Source organism: Carlito syrichta, unplaced genomic scaffold (genome assembly GCF_000164805.1).
Source record: "Carlito syrichta isolate Samal-C Ts95f unplaced genomic scaffold, Tarsius_syrichta-2.0.1 Scaffold305253, whole genome shotgun sequence".
Classification (NCBI taxonomy): domain Eukaryota; kingdom Metazoa; phylum Chordata; class Mammalia; order Primates; family Tarsiidae; genus Carlito; species Carlito syrichta.
In genome coordinates this window covers 467,401-492,760 of record NW_007249349.1, presented here as the reverse complement: position 1 = coordinate 492,760, position 25,360 = coordinate 467,401, and the positions used below count along the sequence as shown (strand labels likewise).

The window sequence follows — 25,360 nt, the reverse complement described above, 5'->3', positions numbered from 1 at the left end:
TCTCGCTGCCCAGGCGGGTCTCGAACCCGCGGGCTCAGGCAATCCACTCACCTCAGCCTCCCAAAGGCGCGGGATTACAGGCTGAGCCACCGAACTAAATTTTTAAAAATCATTAAAATGGTTATACACACATACATATATATGCATATATATTTATGCATTTGGCCCTAATAAACAAAGAAAAGAAACACACTTGATGTTTTATTTATCCACAGTGTTCTACTCTTTTTAAGAGCTGGACAGGCTTTTAAAAACTAGTTTCAGAAGAAGTCTGCTGATCTAGTGACTAAGGTATAACTATGGCAAACTAGTCCAAAGATTCTGAAAATGAGGGTGGACCACATAATTTTAATCAAGTTTGAGGTAACCGCAGGGCAGGAATGGAATAACATGGAGGGGGCAAGATAGCTGCAAGGAATGAAGTGGAATGTGTCTTCCTTCCAACGCGATGGGGGTGGGGAAGATACAAATCCCCACCCCACGACCGTCATCTTTTTCTTGCAAATGGCTATGATCATACACATGGAGGTAACAACCAATCCAGGAAGCTAAGGGGACTAAGAGTTATGAGATGTTAGATACTTTACCTACATTTTCTCATTAACAGTCCTATGAAGTTATAATTGTTTTCCTATTTTAACCCATGGGGAAATGAATCCCAGAGAGGTTAAAGAATTTGTCCAAGAGTAAACCAGCTGGCAAAGGCAAATCTGCAGAGGCTGATTTCCATGGGCAGTGCTGAATGAAAATGAAAAACAAGGCCAAGAAGTGGAGACTAGGTAGGAGCAAGAGCAGAGAAATGCCACTCAGGGCATCGAGTGCAGTCTTGGGGGGCAGCAAGGAGGTGTAAACTACATATCATGACACATTTGTACCCCAGATACGTCATTTTCTGATTAGCATGAGGTCAGCGCTGGTGCTGTACCAATCAAGCAATGCTACTTTTGTTTCTCTTTTGTTCTTCTGGAAAGAAGGAACTATTCCTAGAGAGACAGGAGGCAGAAGGACACACACCTGGAGTAATTAAGTTAAACCAGGTAGGCTTCTGATGTCTAAGAAGAAAGGTAGGCCAGGCATGGTGGCTCATGCCTATAATCCCAGCACTTTGAAAGGCCGAGGCAGGAGGATTGCTTAAGACCAGGAGTTCAAGACCGGCCTAGGCAACATAGTGAGAACTTGTCTCTACAAGAAATAATAATAATAATAAATATTAGCTGGGTATGGTGGCATTCACTCATAGTCCCAGCTACTCAGGAGGCTGTGGTGGGAGGATCGCCTGAGCCCAGGAAGTCGAGGCTGCGGTGAGCTGTGATGGTGCCACTGCATTCCAACCCGGGCAATAGAATGAACACTGACTCAAAAGGAAGAGGAGGAGGAGGAGGAGGAAGAGGAGGAGGAGGAAGAGGAAGAAGAAGGAGGGCTCAACATTTTATATCTGAGTTGGCCTAATCCTGGAATCGTCTGGCCATGAAGCAGAAGAGAAGGCTGTTTCTATTCAGTCGTTTACAAGGAAAATGAAGAGTTCTGTTAAACAGTCATTGATAAATATGAAGCCTTGTGATAGGATAGGGAAAATACACATGAAACTTATTGTCCTGCTGGGCAATTTGTGTCTATGATCTTATTGAATCCTCATATACTTCTAAGTGATGGTGATGTGCATCAGCTTTCCTGTTGACTCCTTGTCCATGCACACTCAGGAAACCTGTTAACAGCAGCCTGGCAGCTTCCTGGGGTCTCCTCCATCGGGAGGAAAAATCTGTTGCAAAAACAGATGAAGGTAAAACTGGAGGAAACCCACTTAATGTACCTGTACTAAGCAGCTATCTGTTAACTTTATAAATATAAATTGACAACCGATAATTGAAAATCAGACCCTTAAAGAAGACAAAAACAGGGCAAGCTTCAATAAGAATTCTTAAAAATTCTTAAAAGTTGGCTACAGAAAGAAAATGCCTTAAGTTGATAAAAGATATCTAACAGAAACCTAAACAAACACTTATTAAGTGCATTCTCATTATCAGAAATCAAATAAGGAATCCCATTATCACTAGGATTATTACAAAATTTTTTAGAGGTCTTAGCCTCTAAGCATATTTCAAACACGCCTCATACCCAAGTCTTTCATGATTCCAATGTGCAGTCAGCAAGAGAACCACCACATTAAGACAAGAAGGAAGTGAGAGGTAAAGTACTTGAAAGGATGATACCATTAAAAAAATTTTTTTTTAGAGTTGTGAGGGTTACAAAAGTAGGCTGCATACAGGTGAAGTCTGAACCCTTTCTCCTCCTGGTAGTGGATCAGGTATCCTTTGGGTTGCTATGTGCCCCCTCCCAGAAGATGACATTTTTTTTTTGAGTTGGAGTCTCACTCTGTTGTCCAGACTGCAGTGCAGTGGCATGCTCCCAGCCACCGCAGCCTCGACCTGCTGGGCTCCGGTGACCCTTCTGCCTCAGCCTTCCAAGTAGCTGGAATTACAGGCGCGCACTACCATGTCTGGCTAATTTTTTGATTTATTGTAGAGATGAGGTCTCGCCAAATTGCCCAGGCGGGTCTTGAACCCACGGGCTCAGGTAATCCACTCACCTCAGCCTCCCAAAGTGCGGGATTACAGGCTGAGCCACCGAGCCCGGCTAGAAGATGACATTTTTATTATCTACACCTATCATGACTGGCCACCTAGAAAGCCTAAGTCAAAAACTGAAAATCTATTAGAATTACTTGAAAAATCTGACAAGGTGTCCACATACAAAATAAATATATAAAATAAACTGATTTCACATATACCAGCATGACTAACTAAAAATATAATGGAAATAAAGCTGTCATATACTGCATTAGCAAAAACTATAAAATACTTAGTAATAAGCCTAACAAACATATGCAAAGTCTAGATAAAGAAACTTTACTAAAGAGCATAAAATGGACTTACTATGCCCCTAAACAGAAATACTCAATGTTGTTAAGACATTTTTTTCTGTCGCAAAGTAAGCCACAATTTTAATGCAATCCCAATCAAAATCTCAACAGAATTTTTATGAATTTTGACAAGCTGACTTTAAAGTTTATTTAAATAACAAATATACAAAAATACCCAATAAAATTTAGGAAAAGAAAAAAGTATTTGGGTAGGAAATTGAGGAGGGATTAGAGAGTTTACCTACAAAAGAATAAAACATATTACAAAACTACAGTAAGGGAAGCAATATGATACTGAAACAGAAGATACAAGTAGATCAATATATTGAATTGAGAATCCAAAAGTATATCTACATGTTCCTGAATTTAATATGTGGGAGAGAGATGGCATTTCAAATTAGTGAGGAAAATTTAATAAATGGTGTTAGGACAACTATCTATTTAGAAAAAGAAAGTTAGACTCCTACCTCACACTATACACAAAAATTAATTCCAGAAGTATTAAAAATGTAAATTAAAAAATACAACTATAGGCTGGGTGTAGTGGCTCACACGTGTAATCCCAACACTTTGGGAGGTGGAGGTGGGAGGATCACTTGAGCCCAGGAGCTTGAGATCAGCCTGTGCAACATAGCAGGACCTCATCTATACAAAAAGGAAAAAAAAGTTAAGCCAGATGTGGTGGTGTGTGCTTGCAGTCCCAGCTGCCTGGAAGGCTGAGGCAGGAAGAGCACCTGAGCCCAAGAGTTGGAGGCTGCAGTGAGCCTTGATTGTATCATCTCATTCCAGCCTGGGCAACGGAGTGAGAGCCTCACTCAAAGAAAAAAAAAATATAGCTATAAAAGTAATAGAGAAATATAGTAGAGAATTATTTTATAATGTTGGAAGTGGGCAGGTCTTCCTAAGTAAGACAAAACCCACTGGCCATAAATGATTGACAGACTTGACTAAACAAGGATTAAAATTTTTTACCACAGAGTAACAGATACTATAAGCAGAGGTGAAACATAAGATAAAGACTAATATTTTCAATAAATATGAGCAGAAAATGGTTATTACTCATAACATATATGAGTGCTTAAAGTCAATAAAAAAATCTACAAACAATTTAAAAATGGCAAATTCATAGAAAGAATACAAAGAACAATAAAAATTAGTGGCCAGGAAAAAATGCAAATAAAAAGACATACTAAAAATTAAGTACATTCGTAATGTTTAGTTTTGGCAAGGGTTTGAGGAAAGGGTTCTTTCATGGACTTTTGGTGGGAGTGTAAATTGGTGCAATGACTTTGGAGAGGAATTTTGCTTTATTTTTCAGAATTTTAAACGTGCATTCCATTTGACTTACAAATTCTCATTCTAGGAGTGTATCCTAGAGAAATATTTATGTAAGTATGAGAGGATATACATGTTAGGATATTCATGGAAGCATTGCTTGTTAGAGAATTTTTCTTTAAGTTTTCTTCTCCAAGAATTTGCTGTTTCTTCCAGAAACAGCCTCTCCAGTTATTTATTTTGGGTCTTCTCTTTTATACGATAAGCTAAAAAAAAGTCTAGTGATCCTTGGTTATCCATTCATGTTATTTTCAGTTCTCCATTGATACTGAAGGCAAAAGCAAGGTGAAGGCCGCCTGAGAACCCTGTACACATTGTCAGAACCCGTAAACAGGCCATGCTCTACAGAGTGAGAGAATGGGGTACCATCCATAGTTCTCCTATAGAGTGAGAAAACGGGTTATCAGTCAACAAGCTGCTTCTTTCTCCAATTCCATAATGAATATGGAAGTCTTGGAGCAACCTTTCTACTCCTCACCCTAGTTCCCTTCAGTTTTTGGATGGGGAAGTGGTGCCCACGTTCTGAATATGTGTGGGGTACCTGTGTCATAGACAGATTTTTTTCCTTCCACCTCAGCCTCCAAGTAGCTGGAACTATAGGCACATGCCACCACGCCCAGCTAATTTTTTCATTTATTGTAGAGGTGAGGTCTCACCAAGTTGCCCAGGCTGGTCTCAAACCCCTGGACTCAGACAATCCTCTTGCCTTGGTCTCCCAAAGTTTTGGGATTACAGGTGTGAGCCACCATTCCTGGCCTAGACAGGCTTTTTCACTTATTCTCTCATTTTCAGCCCCATTCTCCCTTTCTACCCTCCCTCTAACCTGCTGTCCCCCAGGCTAAGATGCTTCTGGGGCTCTGTCTTACAGGCTTGCCTCTCCTCATCTTAAACATTTCTTAAAATCATTTGTCCAGCGCCCACCTCCAGTCTTCTTGGTGACTGGACTTTATGTCTTTCCAAAAAAAATCCCCTTTGTGTCATTTTGATACAATCCTGGGAGGAAGGAAAGAAAAACTCATGTGTTCAGTCTGCCATCTTGGACCAAAAATCTAAAGTATGACTTGTAATATTAGAAAACTGGAGATAATCTAGGCATCCTTTAACAGGAAAGTACCTAAATAATGTTCCATCTGTGATATGAAATAGTCTGCATTCAGAAAATGAGTTAGCTTTATATACATAGATATAAAAAGATCCCCATGATAGAATATTAAAATAATACTGAGTGATCTCTCACAGAAACAAAGAGTTGAGTATCACATGTTCTTACTAATAAGTGGACCTTGAGCAACTACTGTATTATTGTAGGAAAGGGATTGAAAGTAGTAGAAAACTGCGGGGAGGGTGGTGGGTAGCTGGGTTGACAGTAGTCAATATCTACCTAGGGAAAGGGGGGCACGTCTCATCAATAAGGGTACCTGTATAATGTACACCTCACCAATAAGGGTACCTGCACAATGAATTGCATCCCACAATTTCAAAATAAAAATTAAAAGAGGAAAAAATCAAAATGCATAAAATATGCAAAAAACAATAAATAAAATAAAGAAGCAAATTGCAGAAAAGTGCATATAGTAATATCAATTTTAGAAAATATGTATTCATTTGCACTTACATGAAGGAATAACGTGTGCACACTAAACTGTTAAAAGTGGTTATTAGCTGGGCTCAGTGGCTTAGCCTGTAATCTCAGCGCTTTGGGAGACTGAGATGAGTGGACTGCCTGAGCCCGCGGGTTCGTGACCCGCCTGGGCAACTTGGTGAGACCTCATCTCTACAATAAATCAAAAAAAAAAAAAAAGTGGTTATTTACCTTCAAGTGTTCTTTACATCTGAAGGCAGTGGCTCAAATGTGGGATAGGCAAAAAGGGGAAATTGTATCTTTTTGTTCTATTTTGCCTGCATTACTTGAATTTTTAAAAATTAACATAAAATATTACTTGGAATTAATTGTCATATAAATGTAAGACATTTTTCCTATATAGAAAGCTGCTCCATGAATAAATTAAGGTTTGCAAATTAGAGGCAATCTATGATACGCCTTGATTTTTAAAATGCTGACCATTATTATTGTTTAGAACTTTTATGAGAACATACTTAAAAGTAAATGTATTGCCAGTTTATTTTTGAAAGCCTACAGTTCTTTAAAAATTCCTTCCAAGTCTAAAACTCTATGACAGTATAACATGTTGGCAGGTAGTACATGTCTTGTATAATCAACTTTTGCTTGGTATGCTTTTATGTCTGATTTCTTAACTGTTGCATAATGACATTAGTAAACTGAACCAACTAAACTACGCCAAACTTTGATATTCCAGCTAAAATAATTTTACAACATTTTGTTATTACGAAAGAGGCAAGTAATATAAAATGTCAATCATTTTAATAAAATTAGATTGAGCTTTTTTCCCCAAATAGCCAAGTTAGAATAATTCATACAAAAGAAGAATTCATAGCTTACAACAGATATAGGCTTTTCATGTCAAAAAAAAAAGACCCAGGACTCTGGAACCTACTAAACAGTCTCTATTTGGCAGCACATAAACAAATACAAAACCCAGAAATGTGGAGCTCAACTCTGCAGAGTTTCATTAGTTTCCAACCTAAAATGAAACGAATAAACATTTTATCTCTTGAACTATGGGCACCATTCAATGTCACGGTTTCTCCAGCTTCGCTCAGAGCAAACAGTAGGCATCGTGGTAAGTTGGCCTCTTCCTACAGTTCTGCATGAGCCCATCTTCCTAGGAGTTAGGGCAGGGCAAGTGCCAGACTAGGGCCTTCAGAATCTGTCTAGCAAGCCAGGTCTTGATGGTTAAACTAAATTAAGCCATAAACTCACAGGGTTGAAGTTTAAGACACTACCACTATTGGCCAAGGTTTCTGGCATATATATCTCCTTCTTCTATTTAGTTTTTTAATTGGATTTCAATTTTCCTATCTTAGTTCTATAACTGCATCTTTGTGAGTGACTCCAAATCCTTTTTTGAAAAAAGCTAAGTAAACAATGTACAGTTTTAAAAGTCAGAAGACCATGTATGTGAAAATGTTAGTTCAAAATAGCTGGACAATCTCAAGCAATCCCACATGTAACTTTTAAGATATCTGGACTCCACAGAGCAAGAGATTCAGTTTTCTATTTTGATTGGGTTTGTCTCAGTCTCATCTGCCATCCCTTCCTCCTCCAGTCAATAAAGCCAAGTGAAGTTAGTTTTGACTGCATTTGTCTGGATAGGGAAGGAAGAGCTGCAGACTGTGGTGTTCCTGGGTCCAGAGTTATCTTTCAGGGTGATCCTCATCTTTGGAAGTTGCAAAGTTAATGGTCTTTCATCTGCTACATAGACAATGGTGCGTCTGAGGAATGCAGGCCCTGAGACTGTTCATGGGCATTATCCTTTGATGGACTACCATGCCTGGAGTTAGACTGCCTGGGTTCAAATCCTAGCTCCACATTTTGATAGCTGTGTGACCTTGGCAAGTTACATAATCACCCTGCTCCTGCTTCTTTATAAAATGGGGAGGAGAACAGCTCTTATGCCCTCCTGCTGTTGAGAGGGTTCAAATATTGAATGCATGGAAAGCACTAAGAATAGTGGCTGAGTTCCAACCAAAAACCACTTGTACTCCTAAAGCTAGTGAAATAAAAAAAAAAAAAAAAAACCCAACCCTCAAGAATAGTACTGGGCACATAGTTTGAGCTAGATATGTGCCTGTTAATAAATAATTAAAATATAAAACATGAATACTGCTGTTCATTAAATGACTTTAAGAAATATCTCCCTTATTTTGCTAACTAATTTGTACATGCTTACATGAACTCAAATCTGGTAAAAACTAATTCATATGACCAGTTTGCTTTGGATGGAATGTATATAGTTCAGAAACCCAGAAGAAAGCATCAACAAAGATCTCCTTTTGTAGGAAAATGGGTTAAAAATGGCCTCTCAATGTTGATGACATTGTCTGCAATGACTGCTGAGGTGTCTACATCTGTTCAGAAGTCAAGTGAACCCCACTAATGTCGAGCTCTGTTGCCTCATATGCAGATGAGGAGAAAGAAGAGAAAAGTGGCTTTTGCTTTAGACCTCTGGAAAGTGAAGGTGCAGACAGGATCATCAACTGCCTCTGGTCACTCTCATTCCGACAAGACAAGAACCTGCAGGCCTCCTGGTTTTGCAAAGAGCCTTGTGGATCTCACAGTAACAGTTTGGTCTGTTATCCATTTCATAACCATGTTTCTTTTAGAAGGAGCAAAGGCTGGTTTAAATGTGCAGACAGCTGGGCGCAGTGGCTCAAGCCTGTAATCCCAGCACTTTGGGAGGCAGAGGTGAGAGAATTGCCTGAGCCCAGAGGTTTGAGACCAGTCTGGGCAACTTGGTGAGCCCTCATCTCTACAATAAATCAAAAAATTAGCTGGGCATGGTAGTGCACACCTGTAGTTCCAGCGACTTGGAAGGCTGAGGTGGAAGGATAGCCTGAGGCCAGTAAGGCTGAGGCTGTGGTGGCCATGAGCATACCAGTGCACTCCAGCCTGGGTGACAGAGTGAGACTCCAACTAAAAAAAAAAAAAAAGAAAAAAGTGCAGACCTTAAACATTTACTTGTGTGAAGGACTTTTTTTTAAAAAAAGTCTCTCCACCCAAGCTGCCCATTTCAAGGGGCAGAGCAGGTGGTACTTTGGCATTCCCCAGTGGCACTTTTTACAAGCCCAGGACCTCAGGACACTGCTGGTGCCCATTTCACAATCCTGGATGGAATACATCAACTGGCAGTGACAAATGGCATCTTCTGGAGAAAGGTCAAACTTACCCAAATAGTTGTTGCTCTTGTACATTTCGGTAATGTTGATTTTGGTGGCCCCTTGGGGGATCTCCACGACACGGTGGTAGCCCAGGCTGGTGAGGGCATGCTTAAACACGCCTGACACGACTTGACAGCCTGTGTTGTCACCTCCGCACACACCACATTTGTCCACGACTTTGTCGGAGCCTAGGTAGTCATCACAGCCAATGCTCTGTAAAGAGGCAGAAAACAAAAGATTCTTGTAGCATGTATCAGAAGCATGCACGGGGGGCAGGGGGGTGTATAGGACAGAAGATCTACTGGGGGGACTCGAAATGACCTTCTCCCTGCTCCCTGCTTCTGCAGATGAGTGAATTCACACTTCCCCTCAGATATTCAGAGCACCTTCTCTCAGCGAGATACTTCTTTTCTAGCTATTATGAAACATGCATCCTAGGAGTAGGGGCAGGGCACAGACAGGAAACAAGACACGTGGTGATAAAGAATCAAGAGAAAGATAACACAGAGAAAAAGAACAGGGAGGAGAACAGGACAACAGGCTAGAAAGGTATTTACACGGGCTGGACCGTGAAGCTGATCTGCAAATCCCCACTGGACTCTGGAAGGAGAGAAGATGGTCCATCCTGGGATTTCCCCATGAAGAATCTCTTTGGAACCATGACAAGTACCACACCTAAAATTGGGGTTTGCCCCCAAGTCTTCTTATAGATGCTACACTTAGCAAAGTACCCCCCAAAAGTAGTGTACCCTGGCCCAGTTTCTTGGGAAACGAAATAAAATGGAGAGCTGAGACTCCATTGGTAACTGTGACTCCAGAGAGCAGAGCAGCTGGACTTTTGCTTGGTTGCCCCAGAGCACTTTTCCTGGAGCAGAAGGAGGAAGGGAAGCAAGAGCCAGAAACATCAACAAACCAGACAAGAAGCTTCTGAATCATGGAGTGTCTTTGGATAGCCAGAGTCCTCTGTATTTAAAGGAACTCTGACACTCCTGAATTCCTTTCCCCCAATCTTCCCATTACTCATTCTAAGATCTTTCTGCTTTATCTTCCTCATCCCATTCTTGTTTCTGTGAGTCCACTCTATTTTGCATAAAAAATGTAAACATTGGAACAAAATGGAATGATCTTCATGGGATCTTTTTCCCACTTTTGGGGCTTTTCACTTCTGATTTCACAGGGCTTGTGATCACGTTTCCTAAATCCAAAACTGGGACACATGTTCAGAACAAAGCACTCTGTTACACTTCCATGGGCAGATGGAAATAAACAGATTGAAGTTTAGACAATGAAGTATTGGGATTATAGTATTATTCACTGCTCTATGAGGATATGGAAAGATACTTGAAATCAAAATGGTATTCTCAAACTTGAGACACATGCTCACTGAATCACAGGCTTGTCCTGGTTCTTGAATTCTAAGAGCAATCGTGAGACTACATCTCGGGGAAAAGTGGTCAGCGCATTACTCAGAGTCCATTTCTGATTTTACTGCACAATCCTGGGTCTGTTCATGTGTGTCCTCCAGGTAAAATCCTACAGGCAGAGTCCAATCAGAAAGTGTTCATTCTTTCCCCTCCAACTTCCTGCCTGATGGACATCTCTCTGCCGGCTCTGCACTTCTCATTATTGCTTCCATATTCCCGAGTGCACATGGGCCCATCAATAATAACTGGTCTTTCTTCACAAACAGCATCTCTGTAAAACATTATTTCTGACAACAGAACATCAACTCAATATGTTCACCCACATCCAATTAGCCTTTCCAAATGCCATGTTCGTGGTGTATTTTCTCCTCCCTTAAATATTTCTTGCCCTTATCCTATGCACATTTTAGCAGAAAAACAAGGAAAATGTTTTCTGTGCACGATTTCCTTATCCTCACCCCCTTGAGCTCTCCCTTGCTTTGAAACAAAGAAATGCCACCATCAACAGGGCTTTTGGAACATAGAGGCCATGTTTTTAAGGCAAGATTCTAACTGAATTAAGTCGATGCCTCTGACTGTCACCAGTGGGGAAGATGGACACAGAGATGGTCATTGCCAAACTTTGCCCTTTCTAGTGACATCTCGCCCTCTTCCCCTTCCCAACTTCCAACCCCGGGACTCAACTTGTCCCAAACTGAGCTCATGCTCATAGGGATCTACCAGTCAAAGGGAGTAGTGTGAAACCAAGAAAAAACACAGCACATTCACAGAATGACAAGACTGACGTGTAGGATTGCTGAGGGGGATGGAACGAGGCTGGAGAATTCAGCTGAATTTGTCAAGGATCCTGTTTGCCAGGGTGAAGAATTTGAATTTTATCCTATGGCATTGGCAACTCCCAGGTTTCTGAAGAAAGGGATGGCAGTGCTCAGACTTGTTTTCCAGGTGATAACTTTGGCTGCAATGTGGAGTGGGCCCCACCTAGAGTGGGGGTCAACAGACTGTCTAGGGAGGCTCTCGTAACTAGGGTGTAAGGAATATTTCAAGAATGAAAATGAAAGTGAATCACCGAAGACAGGACAGACACCACATCAATCCTCAGCCCCAGCCCCATTAGCCAGGGACTATCATGAAAGGGAAATTATACAAACATGGATCGCTTTGGACAACCATGGACTCAGACTAAATGTTATTTGATCTTGTGAATCAGACATTATGCTAAAATGCTCTGTGCAATTTGACGGAGCCCCTCCCAGATTTCCTACACAGCATGGCCACTCTGGATGGATCTAGACACAGGGAGGAAAGTCCCATAGATGTCCAACCAACCTGGGGTTGGCTTCAGGGAAGTGTGTGGTTGCATAAATGATGCTAAACCTAAAGGTGACATCCTGTCTTCTCAGAGTCCATCAACAGCTTCCTCGGGAGCTATTGGGAGCACCTTTCTAGTGTTCTGGTGGCTACCCAGGCCTCTGAGAGATTGAGTTGCCATGGGGTTACCAAATACCATAACTCCACTTCACAAAGCAGGAGGGATAGTCCCTGAATGAGAACCAGTCAGGCAACATGTATTCAAGACCTTTATTTTTAGCTCTGAGGCTATAGACAAATGACAGACATGACAGCTGTCCCTACTTCCTGCTATGAGGATCAGATGATATAAAAAGGGGCAATCTGGATTGTGTGCCTAGGAGGGCATGGCTAAGGAATGGTTTTTGAACTAGAATCTGATGACAAGAAGGGCCAGCCATGACAAGACGGAAACACGGAAACACCGTCACTGACATTGTTGAGTAACTACATCAGGCAGGTTGTCTGGGCAATCCCAAGCAGAATGAGACACAGGTTCTGCCTTTGTGAGTCTGAGTATAACAGGGGTGTTTGGGTAGACACACAGATCACAAACTATCAGGCAACGAGGAATCTCTACATTTCTATGTTATGTTGGGACAGGATCCAATCACCTTGAGAAAGTCGATAATTAACAAGTGAGCGCAAAAGGTCTGGAGCATGTGGCAATATCCCAGCCTGAACTAGGGGAACGGGGATGGAGTGAAGAGGATTTGAGAAATGTGTAGGGTACAAAATGAACAGACCTCGGTGACAGTCTTCGTCCTCCTCCTCCCCTGCCTCCTCCACATCATCGTGTCTAACATGTACAGAGTCTTTCCTACAGTTTAGGTGTTCTGAATGTATGTTTTTCTCATTTAATCTTAAAAGCCATCTGTGAGATTGCTGAGCTCTGTAGAAGACTAAGACTTAGGAGAGAGGTTAGGCAACTTGCCTAAGGTCATGATGCTAGTAAGCGGCAGAGCTGAGATTTGGATCCAGGTCCCAAACCAAAAGGCATGTTTTTAACCATTGTGCAAAAATTGGAGGTCAAAGGCTCAGAGGTCATGCTAAAGGCTCTAGCTTTGTGGAAAGAGTGGATGGTGGCAGTGACCTGGGTGCAGAGGAACAAGTTCAAAGCCTGTTTATCACAGAGGACAGGAGAGAGCCTGGTCCAGAGGGGACTGGCATGCTCCTCTTCCAGTATTATGAAGACCCAACCATGCTATGCACCTCTCCTTCACTGGCTGTTTTTTTTTTTTAATTGTGGGGTACAATTCAGGGTTAGATATACAAATATTCATTGTTCAGGTACGCTTGTGGATGAGGTGTTCCCCCCCTTCCCCAGGCAGATATGGACTACTGTCAGTCCCACCTCCTCACCCTCCAACTCCCCCCTGCAGTTTCCTGCTACTGTCAATCCTTGATAGTAGTTGTTCAAGGTCCACTTATGAGTGAGAACATGTGATACTCAGCTCTTTGTTTCTGTGAGAGATTACTCAGAGAATTATAGTATTATAAACTCTAATTCCATCCAGGTTGCTGCAAAGTTCATTATTTTGTTCTTCTTTTGGGCTGCATAATATTCCATTGTGTATATGTACCACACTTTTAAAATCCAGTCCTCTTTTGATGGGCAGCACAGTTGGTTCCATATTCTTGCTATTGTGAACAACGCTGCAACAAACATACACATGCAGGTATCTTTTTCATAGAGTGATTTGTGTTCTTCCGGGTATATTCCCAGTAGGGGGATTGCAGGGTAATATGGAAGGTCGATTTTTAGAACTTTAGGAATTGTCACACTGATTCCCACAAAGGCTGTACTAGTTTACACTCCCACCAACAGTGTAGAAGTGTTCCCTTTTCACCATATCCTCCCCACACTGGCTGTTTTAACATCGTACTTTACAGCATAGTCCGTAAACACTTATGCCTAGACACTACCTTCTTATTGTTATAATGTTTTATTTGGAAATTGTTTATGACTCACAAGAAGTTGTAAGCACAGTAGAGAGAACTTCGGTAACCTTTCATCCAACTTTCCCTAAAGATAATATCTCACATAACTGTAGCACACTGCCAAAACCTTGTATACCATTAAAAGGCTGAGTGTGGTGGCTCACGCCTATAATCCCAACACTTTGGGAGGTCAAGGTGGGAAAACCGCTAAACCTAGGAGTTTGAGACCAACTTGGGCAACATAGTGAGACCTCATTTCTATAAAAAATACCAAAAACAAGAAACAAAAAACCCAACTGGTCATGGTGGTACATGCCTGTAGTCCCAGCTACTTGGGAGGCTGAGGCGGAAGGATAGCCTGAGCTCAGGAGGCCGAGGCTGCAGTAGCTGTGATTGCACCACTGCACTTCAACCTGGGTGACAGAATGAGACCCTGACTCAAAACGACACCACCACCACCACCACCACCAAAAAACTCCACATGTATACCATTGACATCAGTATTATAATATCAACTCAAGAATAGATCTTAGTTGGACTTGCCATTTTTATACGTACTTTTTTGGGTATATAGTTCTATGAAATATTACCATATGTGTAGACTATATACTGTTACTTTCTTTAAAGCAGCTGATATTCTCCTCCAGAACATGGTCATGGAATTGATAAGTGGAGCTGATGTCATGTAGCAGGAGCAGTTTGGGATGATGGAAAAGGTACTGGACTGGGAACCAAGAAACCTGGGGTGCAGTCCTGGTTCAGTCCTCAGTATGCTGTTGTGGGATGCTGGGTGGGTTACTTCTCTTTGGGGTCATGCTGAAAACATTTCCAATACCATCCAGATCTTCCCAGTGATAGTGTTCAGATAGCAATCTGGCCTGAATTCTGGTTTGTATACCAGGAGGCTGGTCAATTGCTCACTGATAGGGGTGATCTAATAGTGCTGACCTATGTCCAGACTCCTTCAGAGGCATCACCAAAGTGTCATCCTAGGTGCTACAGTGGGCAGAAGAGTCTGCCAGATCTGTGGTGTCTTTAGATGTGTTGGTGAACTGGTCTGAGTCTTGGGATATTTCTTGTCTGTGGAGGGTAATAGTTCAGTATCTGCTTCTTAAGACTGTTGGAAGGATTGAACAAGACAATTGTGGAAGGTACTTAGCAGAATGTTGCAATATGGTGGCTTCTCAGACAACACTGGGCTTTGGTATCATTGTCTTTACACATTTGATTTTTGTCTGAAATCTATCCTGTTTTAAGAAAATCCCATCGCCATGTGACCACCTGGACCCATCCCTATTTCTATAACACTTTCTATTACTTCTCAGTCAGAAATATTCTCTTCTTCATTTGGAGAAATTCAGAAAAGTTTGAAGAGTCAAAAAAAAAAAAAAAAGGCCTAAAGTTCACTGTAAAGACACCACACACAGCTCCTGCGTGCTCGCTGCTCAAACAGCACCTCGTGAAAAAGGCTAGGAAGAACATCTGCTCCCTGATCTACCTTTATTTTATGGGCTTTTTTTTTTTTTTTTGCTCTTGATGTACTGCAGTCCAGAAGAGATATTTCTTGCTGTTACATAGGCAATTGGACAACTATCAGATACCCTTAGTATTTTTCCAGTGACTTTTGTAGCATGCTGTAGGAAAATTTTACATATTGCGAGCCGTCACAGGAGAAATTGCTCAAGAATTACCCAATTGTGTGCCAAAATTAACCTGAATGAAATCTCCTGAGGGAAACGAGCAATCTGCATGACATATTTGGTGGTGAATTTCACAGCAGGGTAAGCTAGTGCCAGGCGTTCAGATAGTGGAGATTCTGACTCTCAAATGGGAAGCAGATGTCTGTGTGTGTGCTCAGAAAACATGTGAGACGGGGCAACCTCAACTAATTGGCTAGATGACACCAACAGGTAAAACAATGTGCCTGGGTAATTGTGCTGGTGTGACATTATAGCAGAATATTAAAATGATGAGTAGCTAGCACCAATTTACTTATATTTATGGTGAGCTAATTTGTGGAAACACATGTGGATGTCAAAGCTTTTATTCATGACATTCTGTTGAAAGAAATCCTTTGCATATGACAAATATCTCCCTCTTATTGCTGTCAAGAATGTAGATCAATACCACCTTCTTGGAAAGCAATTTAGCAATACATAAGGTTTGACCCAATAAACTCTTCTTCTAGGAATTTATGCTAAGGAAATGATAGGAAATGAAGCCAACAATTTCTGTATGAAGGAGCTCATCACAGGATTATTATTAATAATAAAAAAATTGGAAATGTCCTAAATGTTCAACATGGGGAAATGGTTACACAATCTATAGAAACTCCCTGGGAAATACTGGATGAAACTTTTTCCAGTTTTTATTCTCATTAAACTCTTCTAAGCACTTAAGCCTGTACGATTGACCCTCAATATAGTTCAGTGTTTCCTGAGCCAGCCCCAGCTATGTGCCAATGCAGTTTTAGGCAATGGAGACATGAGGATAAAACAAAAAAGGTTCCTCTTTACAGGCTAAATCAGGGGTCAGGAAACTACAGCTTGCAGGCCAAATCTGGCCCACTGCTTGTTTTTGTAAATAAAGATTTATTGGAAACAAGCACTCCCATGTGTTTACTTATTGTCTATGGCTGCTTTTGTGCGACAATAATAGAGTTGAGTAGTTGCAGCACAGACAGTCCACAAAGCCTAAATATTTATGATCGGTTCTTTTACAGAAAAAATAAACTACCAGCCCCTGGTTTAAATGGAAAAACAGACACAGTCAAATCCCTTCAGTACAGCTTGTAAATGCTGAGAAGGAGGTGGGCACAGAGTCCGGCATAGCCAAGACTGAGGCTTGATAGATGCTTCCAAATCTACCCCTGAGTGGGAGTCCTCATCCTGTGTCATCCACTCCCACTTGATTTGTTCTAATGTGACTCAGTTATAAGACAAGAGGCAGAGAGCTGTTATCTTCTTCTGTCTTTAACTTTTTTTTGAGACAGTGTCTTGCTCTGTTGCCCCGGCTGGAGTGCCATCACAGTCCGCTGCATCCTCAAACTCCTGGGCTCAAGTCATCCTCCTGCCTCAGCCTTCCCAGTAGTTAGGACCACAGGTGTATACCACCACACTAATTTAAACAAATATTTTTAGAGATGGGGTCTCACTATGCTGCCCAGGCTGATTTTGAACTCCTGGCCACAGTGATCCTCTTGCCTTGGCCTCCCAAAGCACTGGGATTACCGGTATGAGCCACCGAGCATGACCAACTATATTTATTGATTTTTTTTTAAAGTAGAAAAATATATACTTTTCAAACAAAGCCTTGTGCAAAAATGCAGAACTCCACTCTATGAAATGAGAAAAGCAGGCTGCTCTGACTGAGGAGAGATGCTCAGGGCTTGGAAGGCCTGCTTCTCACCTTCCCCCAAGCCCTACTCCTCACCTTCCTGCCTGCTCTTCTTATTGACTTTTTGGCCCTGAAGTCTCTTTCTGAAGGGCTGTCTTATACACTGTAGGTATTTAGCTCTGGCTTCCACCCTCTAGATGCCAGAAGCGTCCCTCCCCCTTAGTGAGACAAACAAAACTGTCTTCAGACATTGCCAATTATCCCCTATAGGAGCAAAATCACCCCAGATGACAGCCACTGCTTTGATTTATTCCAAAGCTCATGGGGAGCACGACAGATTTCCCAGAAAACTTTAAAATAATGACCATTTTACAGAAGTGCAAAAACAGTTTTTGTAGATGTCAGGCAAGTGAACGAGCAAAGAATATATAATTATCCAGGATTTTTTTGAGGGGGGCCTCACTCTGTTACCCAGGCTGGAGTGCAGTGGCATGATCACAATGATCTTGGCTCATGGTAGCCTCAACTTCCTGGGCTCAGGTGATCCTTCCACTTCAGCCTCCTGAGTAGCTGGGACTACAGGCGCAGGCCACCATATCCAGCTAATTTTTAATTTTTTTTTTGTAGCGATGAGGTCTCACTACGTTGTTCAGGATAGTCTGGAACTCCTGGATTCAAGCAACCCACCTGCCTTGGCCTCCCAAAGTGCTGGGATTACAGGTGTGGGCCACCATGCCTGGTCCTCTAATTATCTAGTTTTTAAAAATAGTTCCTCAGTGCCATTAAACTATCTAGTAACCTTCTTTAAGATTGACTTTTTTGGCTGGGGTCGGTGGCTCAGCCTGTAATCCCAGCACTTTGAGAGGCCTAGGCGAGTGGATTGCCTGAGTCCGCGGGTTAGAGACCTACCTGGGCAACTTGGCAAGACCTCATATTTACAATAAATTAAAAAAATTAGCCGGGCGTGGTAGCGTATGCCTGTAGGGCGTGGTAGTGTATGCCTATAGTTCTGGCTGCTTGGAAGGCTGAGGCAGAAGGATCCGCAGAGCCCAGCAGGTTGAGGCTACAGTGGCTGGGAGATTGCCACTGCACTCCAGTCTGGGCAACAGAGTGAGACTCTAACTCAAAAAAAAAAAGACTTCCTTTTGGTTTAAAGTCAACATAACCAAAGTTATATAGGGGAAAGAGCATGGTGCCTGGCACACAGTAGGTACTTAATAAGTATTTGTTGAATGAAAGAGCAGCTAGTTTAGGAATCGAAAGATCAAAATTTGGCCAATTGCTCTTTGAACCAGATCATCTCTCAGGCCCCTTCCAGTTCCAAATTGTTTATAGACAAAAGAGATAAAAGCCCTGATGTGAAGAATCCTGCCATGTTTAAAGTCAGGGAAATTTACTTTATGTAGAAAAAATTAAATTGGAAACAGAAATCAATGGAAAACAAATTGACAACGCCATTCATTTGAAGAGAAGAAATGGTCCATGTGATAAAAGGTATTTTGGCTTCCCAAATGAAAGCAATTGTGAAACCAGTGATCTGGTTTTAATCAAGTTTATGGTTGTCACTTTTCAGTACCTCATCTTCCTACATTAGAAACTAGCACCTTACCAAGGGACTCGACTGAAAGAAAATGTTGGCACTCTTGTAGGATGAAATTGGGGAAGAATAAACTGTAGCAATGTTTACAAATCTGAAGAGAGGAGTCCTGAAAGGCAAACGTTTCATACTCAGTAAGAGAATTACCACCTCTCTCTTTCCCTCCAGGGTCGTCTTTCTCACAAGGGTGGGGGTTTCTCAAACTCTAAAATTCCAATGCTTTACTTTCATAATCTTCCTATGCAACAAACTGAAATGGGAGAGGGAGGAGAGAGGCACGAAGTGACTTATTACTTTTCTTTTTAAAAGACAAAGTTTTATTCTTGTCACCCAGGCTGGAGTGCATGATCATAGCTCTCTGCAGCCTCAAACTCCTGGGTTCAAGTGATCCTCAGTTTCCCAAGTAGCAGAGACTACAGGCAAGTGCCACCACACCTGGTTAATTAAAAAAAATTTTTTTGAGTTGGAGTCTCACTTTGTAGTCCAGGCTGGAGTGCAGTGGCGCACGCTCACGGCCACCGCAGCCTTGACCTGTTGGACTCAGGTGATTCTTCTGCCTCAGCCTTCTAAGTAGCTGGAATTACAGGCACACGTCACCATGCCTGGTTAATTTTTTGATTTATTGTAGAGATGAGGTCTTGCCAAGTTGCCCAGGCTGGTCTCGAATCCATAGGTTCAGGCAATTCTTTCACCTTGGCCTCTCGAAGTGCTGGGATTACAGGTGTGAGCCACTGCACCCAGCCTTAAAACAATTTTTTAAAAAAATGAGATACTGCTATGTTGCCCAGGTTGGTCTTGAACTCCTGGCCTCAAGTGATCCTTTTGCCTCAGTCTCCCAAAGTTCTGGGATTACAAGCGTGAGCCACCACACACCCTGGATTGACTTATGACAACAATCATTATCATTATTATAAAAGTGAAATACCCATGCTTTTCTACAGAATGGTAGAAGCTTATGGATGTCTATTTTAATTTTAACTTGTAAGGCTGTATGGTGAGTTCTTTTTAAAGAAACCATCAGAGGGTGTGGTGGCTCATGTTTGCAATCCCAGCACTTTGGGAGACCGAGGCAAGAGGATTGCCTGAGTCCAGGAAACCAGTCTGGGCAACATGGTGAGACCTCATCTATATAAAAGTTCAAAAAATTAGCTGGGTGTGGTGGTGCACACCTGTAGTCCCAGCTACTTGGGAGGCTGAGGTGGAAGGATTGCCTGAGCACAGTAGGTGGAGGCTGTGGTAGCCATGATCATGCCACTGCTCTCCAGCCTGAGTGACAGAGTGAGACCCCAACTCAAAAATAAAAATAAAAGTAAATAAAGAGACCATCATATTTCTGGCCAGATTGTATGATAATTTTTTAGGGTTCCACAAGGGGCTGGTGCTAGGAAAAAACAAACATGTGGGATAGTTCTCTCAGAGACTATGGGTTTAGGCTACCAAGGAATCAGGACTAGGAAGTTTCCTGCGGAAAGGAGCAGGAAGACACTGACTACACCCTGTAGTGAGAGTTCTGGAACTCAGATGATCAGAAAAAAGGCGATAGTGAGTTGAGTTGATGAACCATCCTCCAAGATGGCCCAACACAGACTCTCCTGAGTGCGGGTAGCCTGGGTCTACAGATGTAGATCACCACCAGATGGCTGGCAGGGGACTGTCCCTGAGACCAGAGGCGGTGATGGAGACTCATGCTTGCATTCTTGTCATTTTCTTAATACACAGCCTGTCTCCAGACGTGCCTGCTTGCATTTCTCTCCACAAGATGGACCTAGAAGCCTCCATAAAAGGATGCTCACCTAAGCAACTATTTAAGTACAAGAGACAGTGGTCAAACACTTTAAAAAATGATTATAGGGAAACACAAGAAAGGTGGGCTCAGAGATTCAGACTGATGGCATATTTACTGCGATCTATGTGCAAGTTCCTGCCATCCTGTTAAGACTTGATTTCATTTCTTAAAGTACTTTTATGGAACATTAAAAAATGTGGGTTGAACTGGACTCGGTAGCTCAGCCTGTAATCCCACGCCTTGGGAGGCTGAGGTGAGTGGATTTCCTGAGCCTGTGGGTTCAAGACCCACCTGGGCAACTTGGCGAGACCTCATCTCTACAATAAATCAAAAAAATCAGCCAGGCGTGGGAGCGCGCGCCTGTAATTGTGGCTACTCGGAAGGCTGAGGCGGAAGGATCGCCGGAGACCAGCAGGTCGAGGTTGCGGTGGCCGGGAGCGGCCATTGCACTCCAGTCTGGGCGACAGAGTGAGACTCCAACTCAAAAAAAAAAATGTGGGTTGAATACTTAAGCTTTTTAGTTTCCAATTTTCAAGAAAATGCCTAAAAATTCTGTGTAAATGAGTTACAACACAGGGGGTTACATGGACTTTTCAGATGTCACTGGGTGATCTCCCGGGATACCTGAGAGAACCAGCTGGGCGAGCAGAGAAAAGATCAAGTGTGAGCTCTTGAATCCCAAGACTTTTGAGGGGGAATGGCTTATTGAAACGCTGTTTTCAAAAGTTGCTTGGCAGACACAGGCAGTGGACTGGAGGTGGAAGAGACTGGAGGTCGAGAAACACACAGACAATTGCATTCGGATGGGCACAAAGTGGAAGACGCCTGGCCAGAGAATGCAGGGTGAGGGGTACCCCACTGTCATGCTGAAGAAATCATCAATGGAACTGAAGATGGATAGTCCACCTAAGGTAGAGATGGAAGGAAGATGGAGGTGCCTGGCCTGGGAACCTGGAAGAATCTTCAGGCAGAAACACTACTGGGGGGCAGGTCTGTGATGGAGTCATCTTAGAGCGGGGTCTGAGTGTGGACCCTGATAATCATTAATTCATTCACTGAATATAGGCATATTCATTCTCTTTCTCCCTTGCTTTCATTGGCAGTTTCCTCTAAAACTCTAGACATTTTTATTTTTAGCATTTTGGATTGGGAATTCTTCTAAAGTATATCTTATACCTCTCAGTTATTTGGGGTTTTTTTTCCCTTAAATCAAGAATAACAAGCATCATTTCATCTTCTCTAGCCCCTTGTTACTCAAAGTGTGGTCTGTGGACCACTGGCCTGGGCATCATCAGGCTTACAGATTTAGAATCTGTATTTAACGGCATCCTCAGGTAATTCATGTGCACATTCCAGTTTGAGAAGAGCTGCTCTACTTCAAGGGTCAGCAAGTTTTTTTTGTTGTCAAGAGCCAGATAACACAGATTTTAGGCTTAGCAGTCACATGGTCTCTGTTCAACCACTCAGCTGGACTGTTGAAGTATAAAACCAGCCATGGACAGTTGAGGGCATTGGTTGTTCCAATAAAACTTTATTTACAAAAGCAGGTGGATTGGGCTCACTTGCTAGATGTGGCCTGTGAGCTACAGTTTGCTGACGTCTGCTCCAGGTAACTAAGAAATGCTCTGGGGGTAAGGGATTATCACCTTCTAAATGAGGTGGTTCCAACTGCCCAGATGGACTCTGTTGTCTCCCCTCTGGATGTCAGAAGTCACTTCTTGCAGCTGGAAGTCTCTTTCCTGACTTCATAGCTCATTGGTTGTTGTCACCTGGAAGTGACTGAAGAGCTAATGAAATCTCCCAGAACTTTCTGAACCAAGAGGCTTGGGCTTTAGTTCTGGTAGTGCCGTGAGGGTCTGTTACCTTGTCTGTAAAATGGCATTACTCATACCTCTCTGTCTATGGTGCAGAGGTTCTGAGGATGAAGGGGGACTGCTTAAAAAAGGATTTGGTACATTGTGAAGTCCCCTACAAATCTGAGTTGCTATGACTCATTTTGGTCACTCTGTACCAGGCACCTACTATGTTCCAGGACTGCTCAGACATAATGTCCCTCATCTCATTTAATCCCCGCAGCAATCCTCTCTGATAGGAAACCAGATCTCAGAGACATTTAGAAACTTGCTCAAGCTGCCACAGCCACTGAGAGACACAGCTGGCACTTGCCCCTGGGCTATTCTTCCTTCAGCCCGTGTACTAACACCCATCACTACACACAGTTCTAGGTCAACCAGCACTTTATGAGGGAGATTTTGTGCTTTTCACAGGTTTCCTGGTAGCCAACTTTAAGACCACTTTCTCTTTCTCTCTTCTTTTCTCAAGTAGTACACCAACCCTCAAATAACAACCAACTCTCCCATCCCATCAAAACAAACACAGCACAACACTATCACTCTTTGGTTTCAAATGGAAAAGAAATAATGCCTTTGGAGAACTTTTCTCTGTGAGATTCTTCATGGGGAAAGGGCAGAGACAGGACATGTTCACAAACATAGTCTCCTAAGAATCCCATTTCTGGTTAGCGGGGAAGGATCTGGAAGCCTCAGCTGCTTGCTTCATGCATAAAGAAACCAAGTCCCCGAAGGGGGAATTGTTTCCTCTAAGTTGGCCAAAAGAGGACTTCCTGTCTGCGACCCCCTCCTGCTTCTTCAGAGGCAGAGATTTACTGTTTCCTTACCTCAAATGGTCTGGGGTGGGGGTGGTGCGCAAAAAAACCAGAACTATTTTTTGGAATGCGGGCCCTTTGTAGTACAGGCTTCCCCTGCCAGGTAAGTGTTCTAGAAACTGATCAGCATCTGTGGACCAGTTAGCATTGTTGTGAGAGGCTGCGTTCAGCTTCAGTGAATTTTTTGGGGGGAGATTCCTTCAATGCATTGGCCCATTACATGATGGGTGATTTACAAGCATACCTGCACACACTGCACTGAGTGTTTAGCAATTTTGACCAAAATCAGCATGACCCCTTATTCACCCAATCTTGCCCTGAGACACTTTTCTTCCCGCCAGATGTGAAAAATCCTCCAAGGGAAACATTCTGCAAATATGGAAGAGGTGAAACAAAAAACAGCAGAAGCACTGAAAGGCATCAAAACTGATTAATTAAAAAACTGTTGTGAGTCATAAAAAGCATCTAGATAGGCATACTGCATCAAACAGAGAGTACTTTGAAGGTGACTGAAGTTTAAACATGTACGAATAAATACACAATTGTTTTATAAATAAATTTTGGGATTTTTTTTGAGTCCCCCCTCTTTTCTTTTCTTTTTTTTTGAGTCAGGGTCTCACTCTGTCACCCGGGCTGGAGTGCAGTGGCATGATCATGATTTACTGCAGCCTAGAGCCTCCTGAGTAGTTGGGACTGCAAGTACATGCCACCTTGCCTGGCTAACTTTTTGATTTTCTGTGGAGACAGGGGTCTTGAATTCCTGGCCTCAAGAGATTCTTCTGCCTCTGCTTCCCAAGGTGCTGAGATTGCAAGCATGAACCACCATGCATGGCCATTTCTTTTTTCTTATGCTCCTGTAACCACATGAGAAGGGTTTTGTCTACCAGCTAGAAAAACCAACCTTTTTTTTGAAGTATTTTAAAAAATACTTGGATGAACTGCTTGAGGTGGGAGTTGGGACCTTGAGACCTGGGGGTCAGCAGAAATCAAGGCAATATGAGATAATGACTCAAATGAGATCTGGCTACATAGAACAGCCTGGTTTTGCTTCCAGGCCTGGACAGAGAGAAAGAAGAGACAGAGAAGAGAGGAAGGAGAGAAACCAGCAGATGGTGGAGAGCCAGTGAGAAGCCCCAAGTGGTAGGGAGGACTACTAAGAACTGACCTTGAATCTGAAGTATACTTGCTGTGATCTGAACCTTTTTTCTGTTCTTGGTCGTCCTAAGCCTTATATGTCCTAGTTTAGATACCGTTAACTCTCTTTCTGTTTTCATAATCTGAAATAAAAATTTCTCTTCTATGTCTCCATATGTTCCAAAGTCTTTTCTTCTATACATAGGGATGTCTACTTAAGAGCATTCTAAACACACCCTACACTTGTAGGCGACATCATTTTCTGAAACTTTATTTCCTTACCCGTAAAATGAGGGCATTACATTCACAAATCCCTTGTGAGGCTTAAATGAAACACGTGAATGAAGTTGAGAACTTTGCTCAAGTTGCACACCAGCCCCGAAGTCGTGAAGTTAGGGCTAGAAAAATGCTGGCAAGTTCTTCCTTCTCCTTAAGATCTGTTCCTTGGCACTCTGGTCATAAGAATCCTTTTCCCACACAAGGTCCACAGACTACTACTCTAACAGAGGAAGTTGGTCTAGTTGCACTGTCCACTAAGACCCCACTCCTAATTACACAGGATTCTCAAGTGATGTTTGACGCCAGAGAAACAGGTAAATTGTTCTATTTACATTTCAATAATGCTGTGGGATAATGGTGACCAAGACTTCTAGAGATTTCTTATAACTTTGTTACCTGTATCTCTATTTTTTTAAACATGTGTTTTCTTTTTTAATCTTTCCAGTGAGAGAAAGCCTCAGCAATTGGAAAGGGGTTATATTCATTTTGGAACGAGGGCAGCTGCTGGGTGGAGCCCATAGCTTGGGCATGCAGGTACAGGTCTTGGATGAATTATAGGCGGAAAACAGACACAAACAGGGATTCAAGCATCTCCCAGGGATTTAGGCAGTAGGAAGCCCGTGAATATATGTGACAGCTCTCATGGCTAGAGCACTCACCACATGCTTGGTGCCTTACATATGTTATCCTGCTTAACTCACTCGACAGTTTTGGGAGGTAAAAGGTATTATCCCGATTTTGCTGAAACTCGGAAAAGGTAAGTAATATATCAAAGTTCACAAGGAAGTGGTGG

At 42.4% G+C, this 25,360-nt stretch overlaps 1 protein-coding gene across 1 annotated transcript in view; it reads right to left on the bottom strand.

Annotated features, from left to right (window-relative positions):
* Positions 1-25,360, bottom strand: part of THSD4 (thrombospondin type 1 domain containing 4) — a 215,628-nt gene that overhangs the window by 93,573 nt on the left and 96,695 nt on the right. Inside the window, exon 2 of the mRNA XM_008061449.1 lies at positions 9,064-9,268. Within this exon, the coding sequence (XP_008059640.1) occupies positions 9,064-9,268 (205 nt within the window). The remainder of the gene's footprint in view (positions 1-9,063; positions 9,269-25,360) is intronic.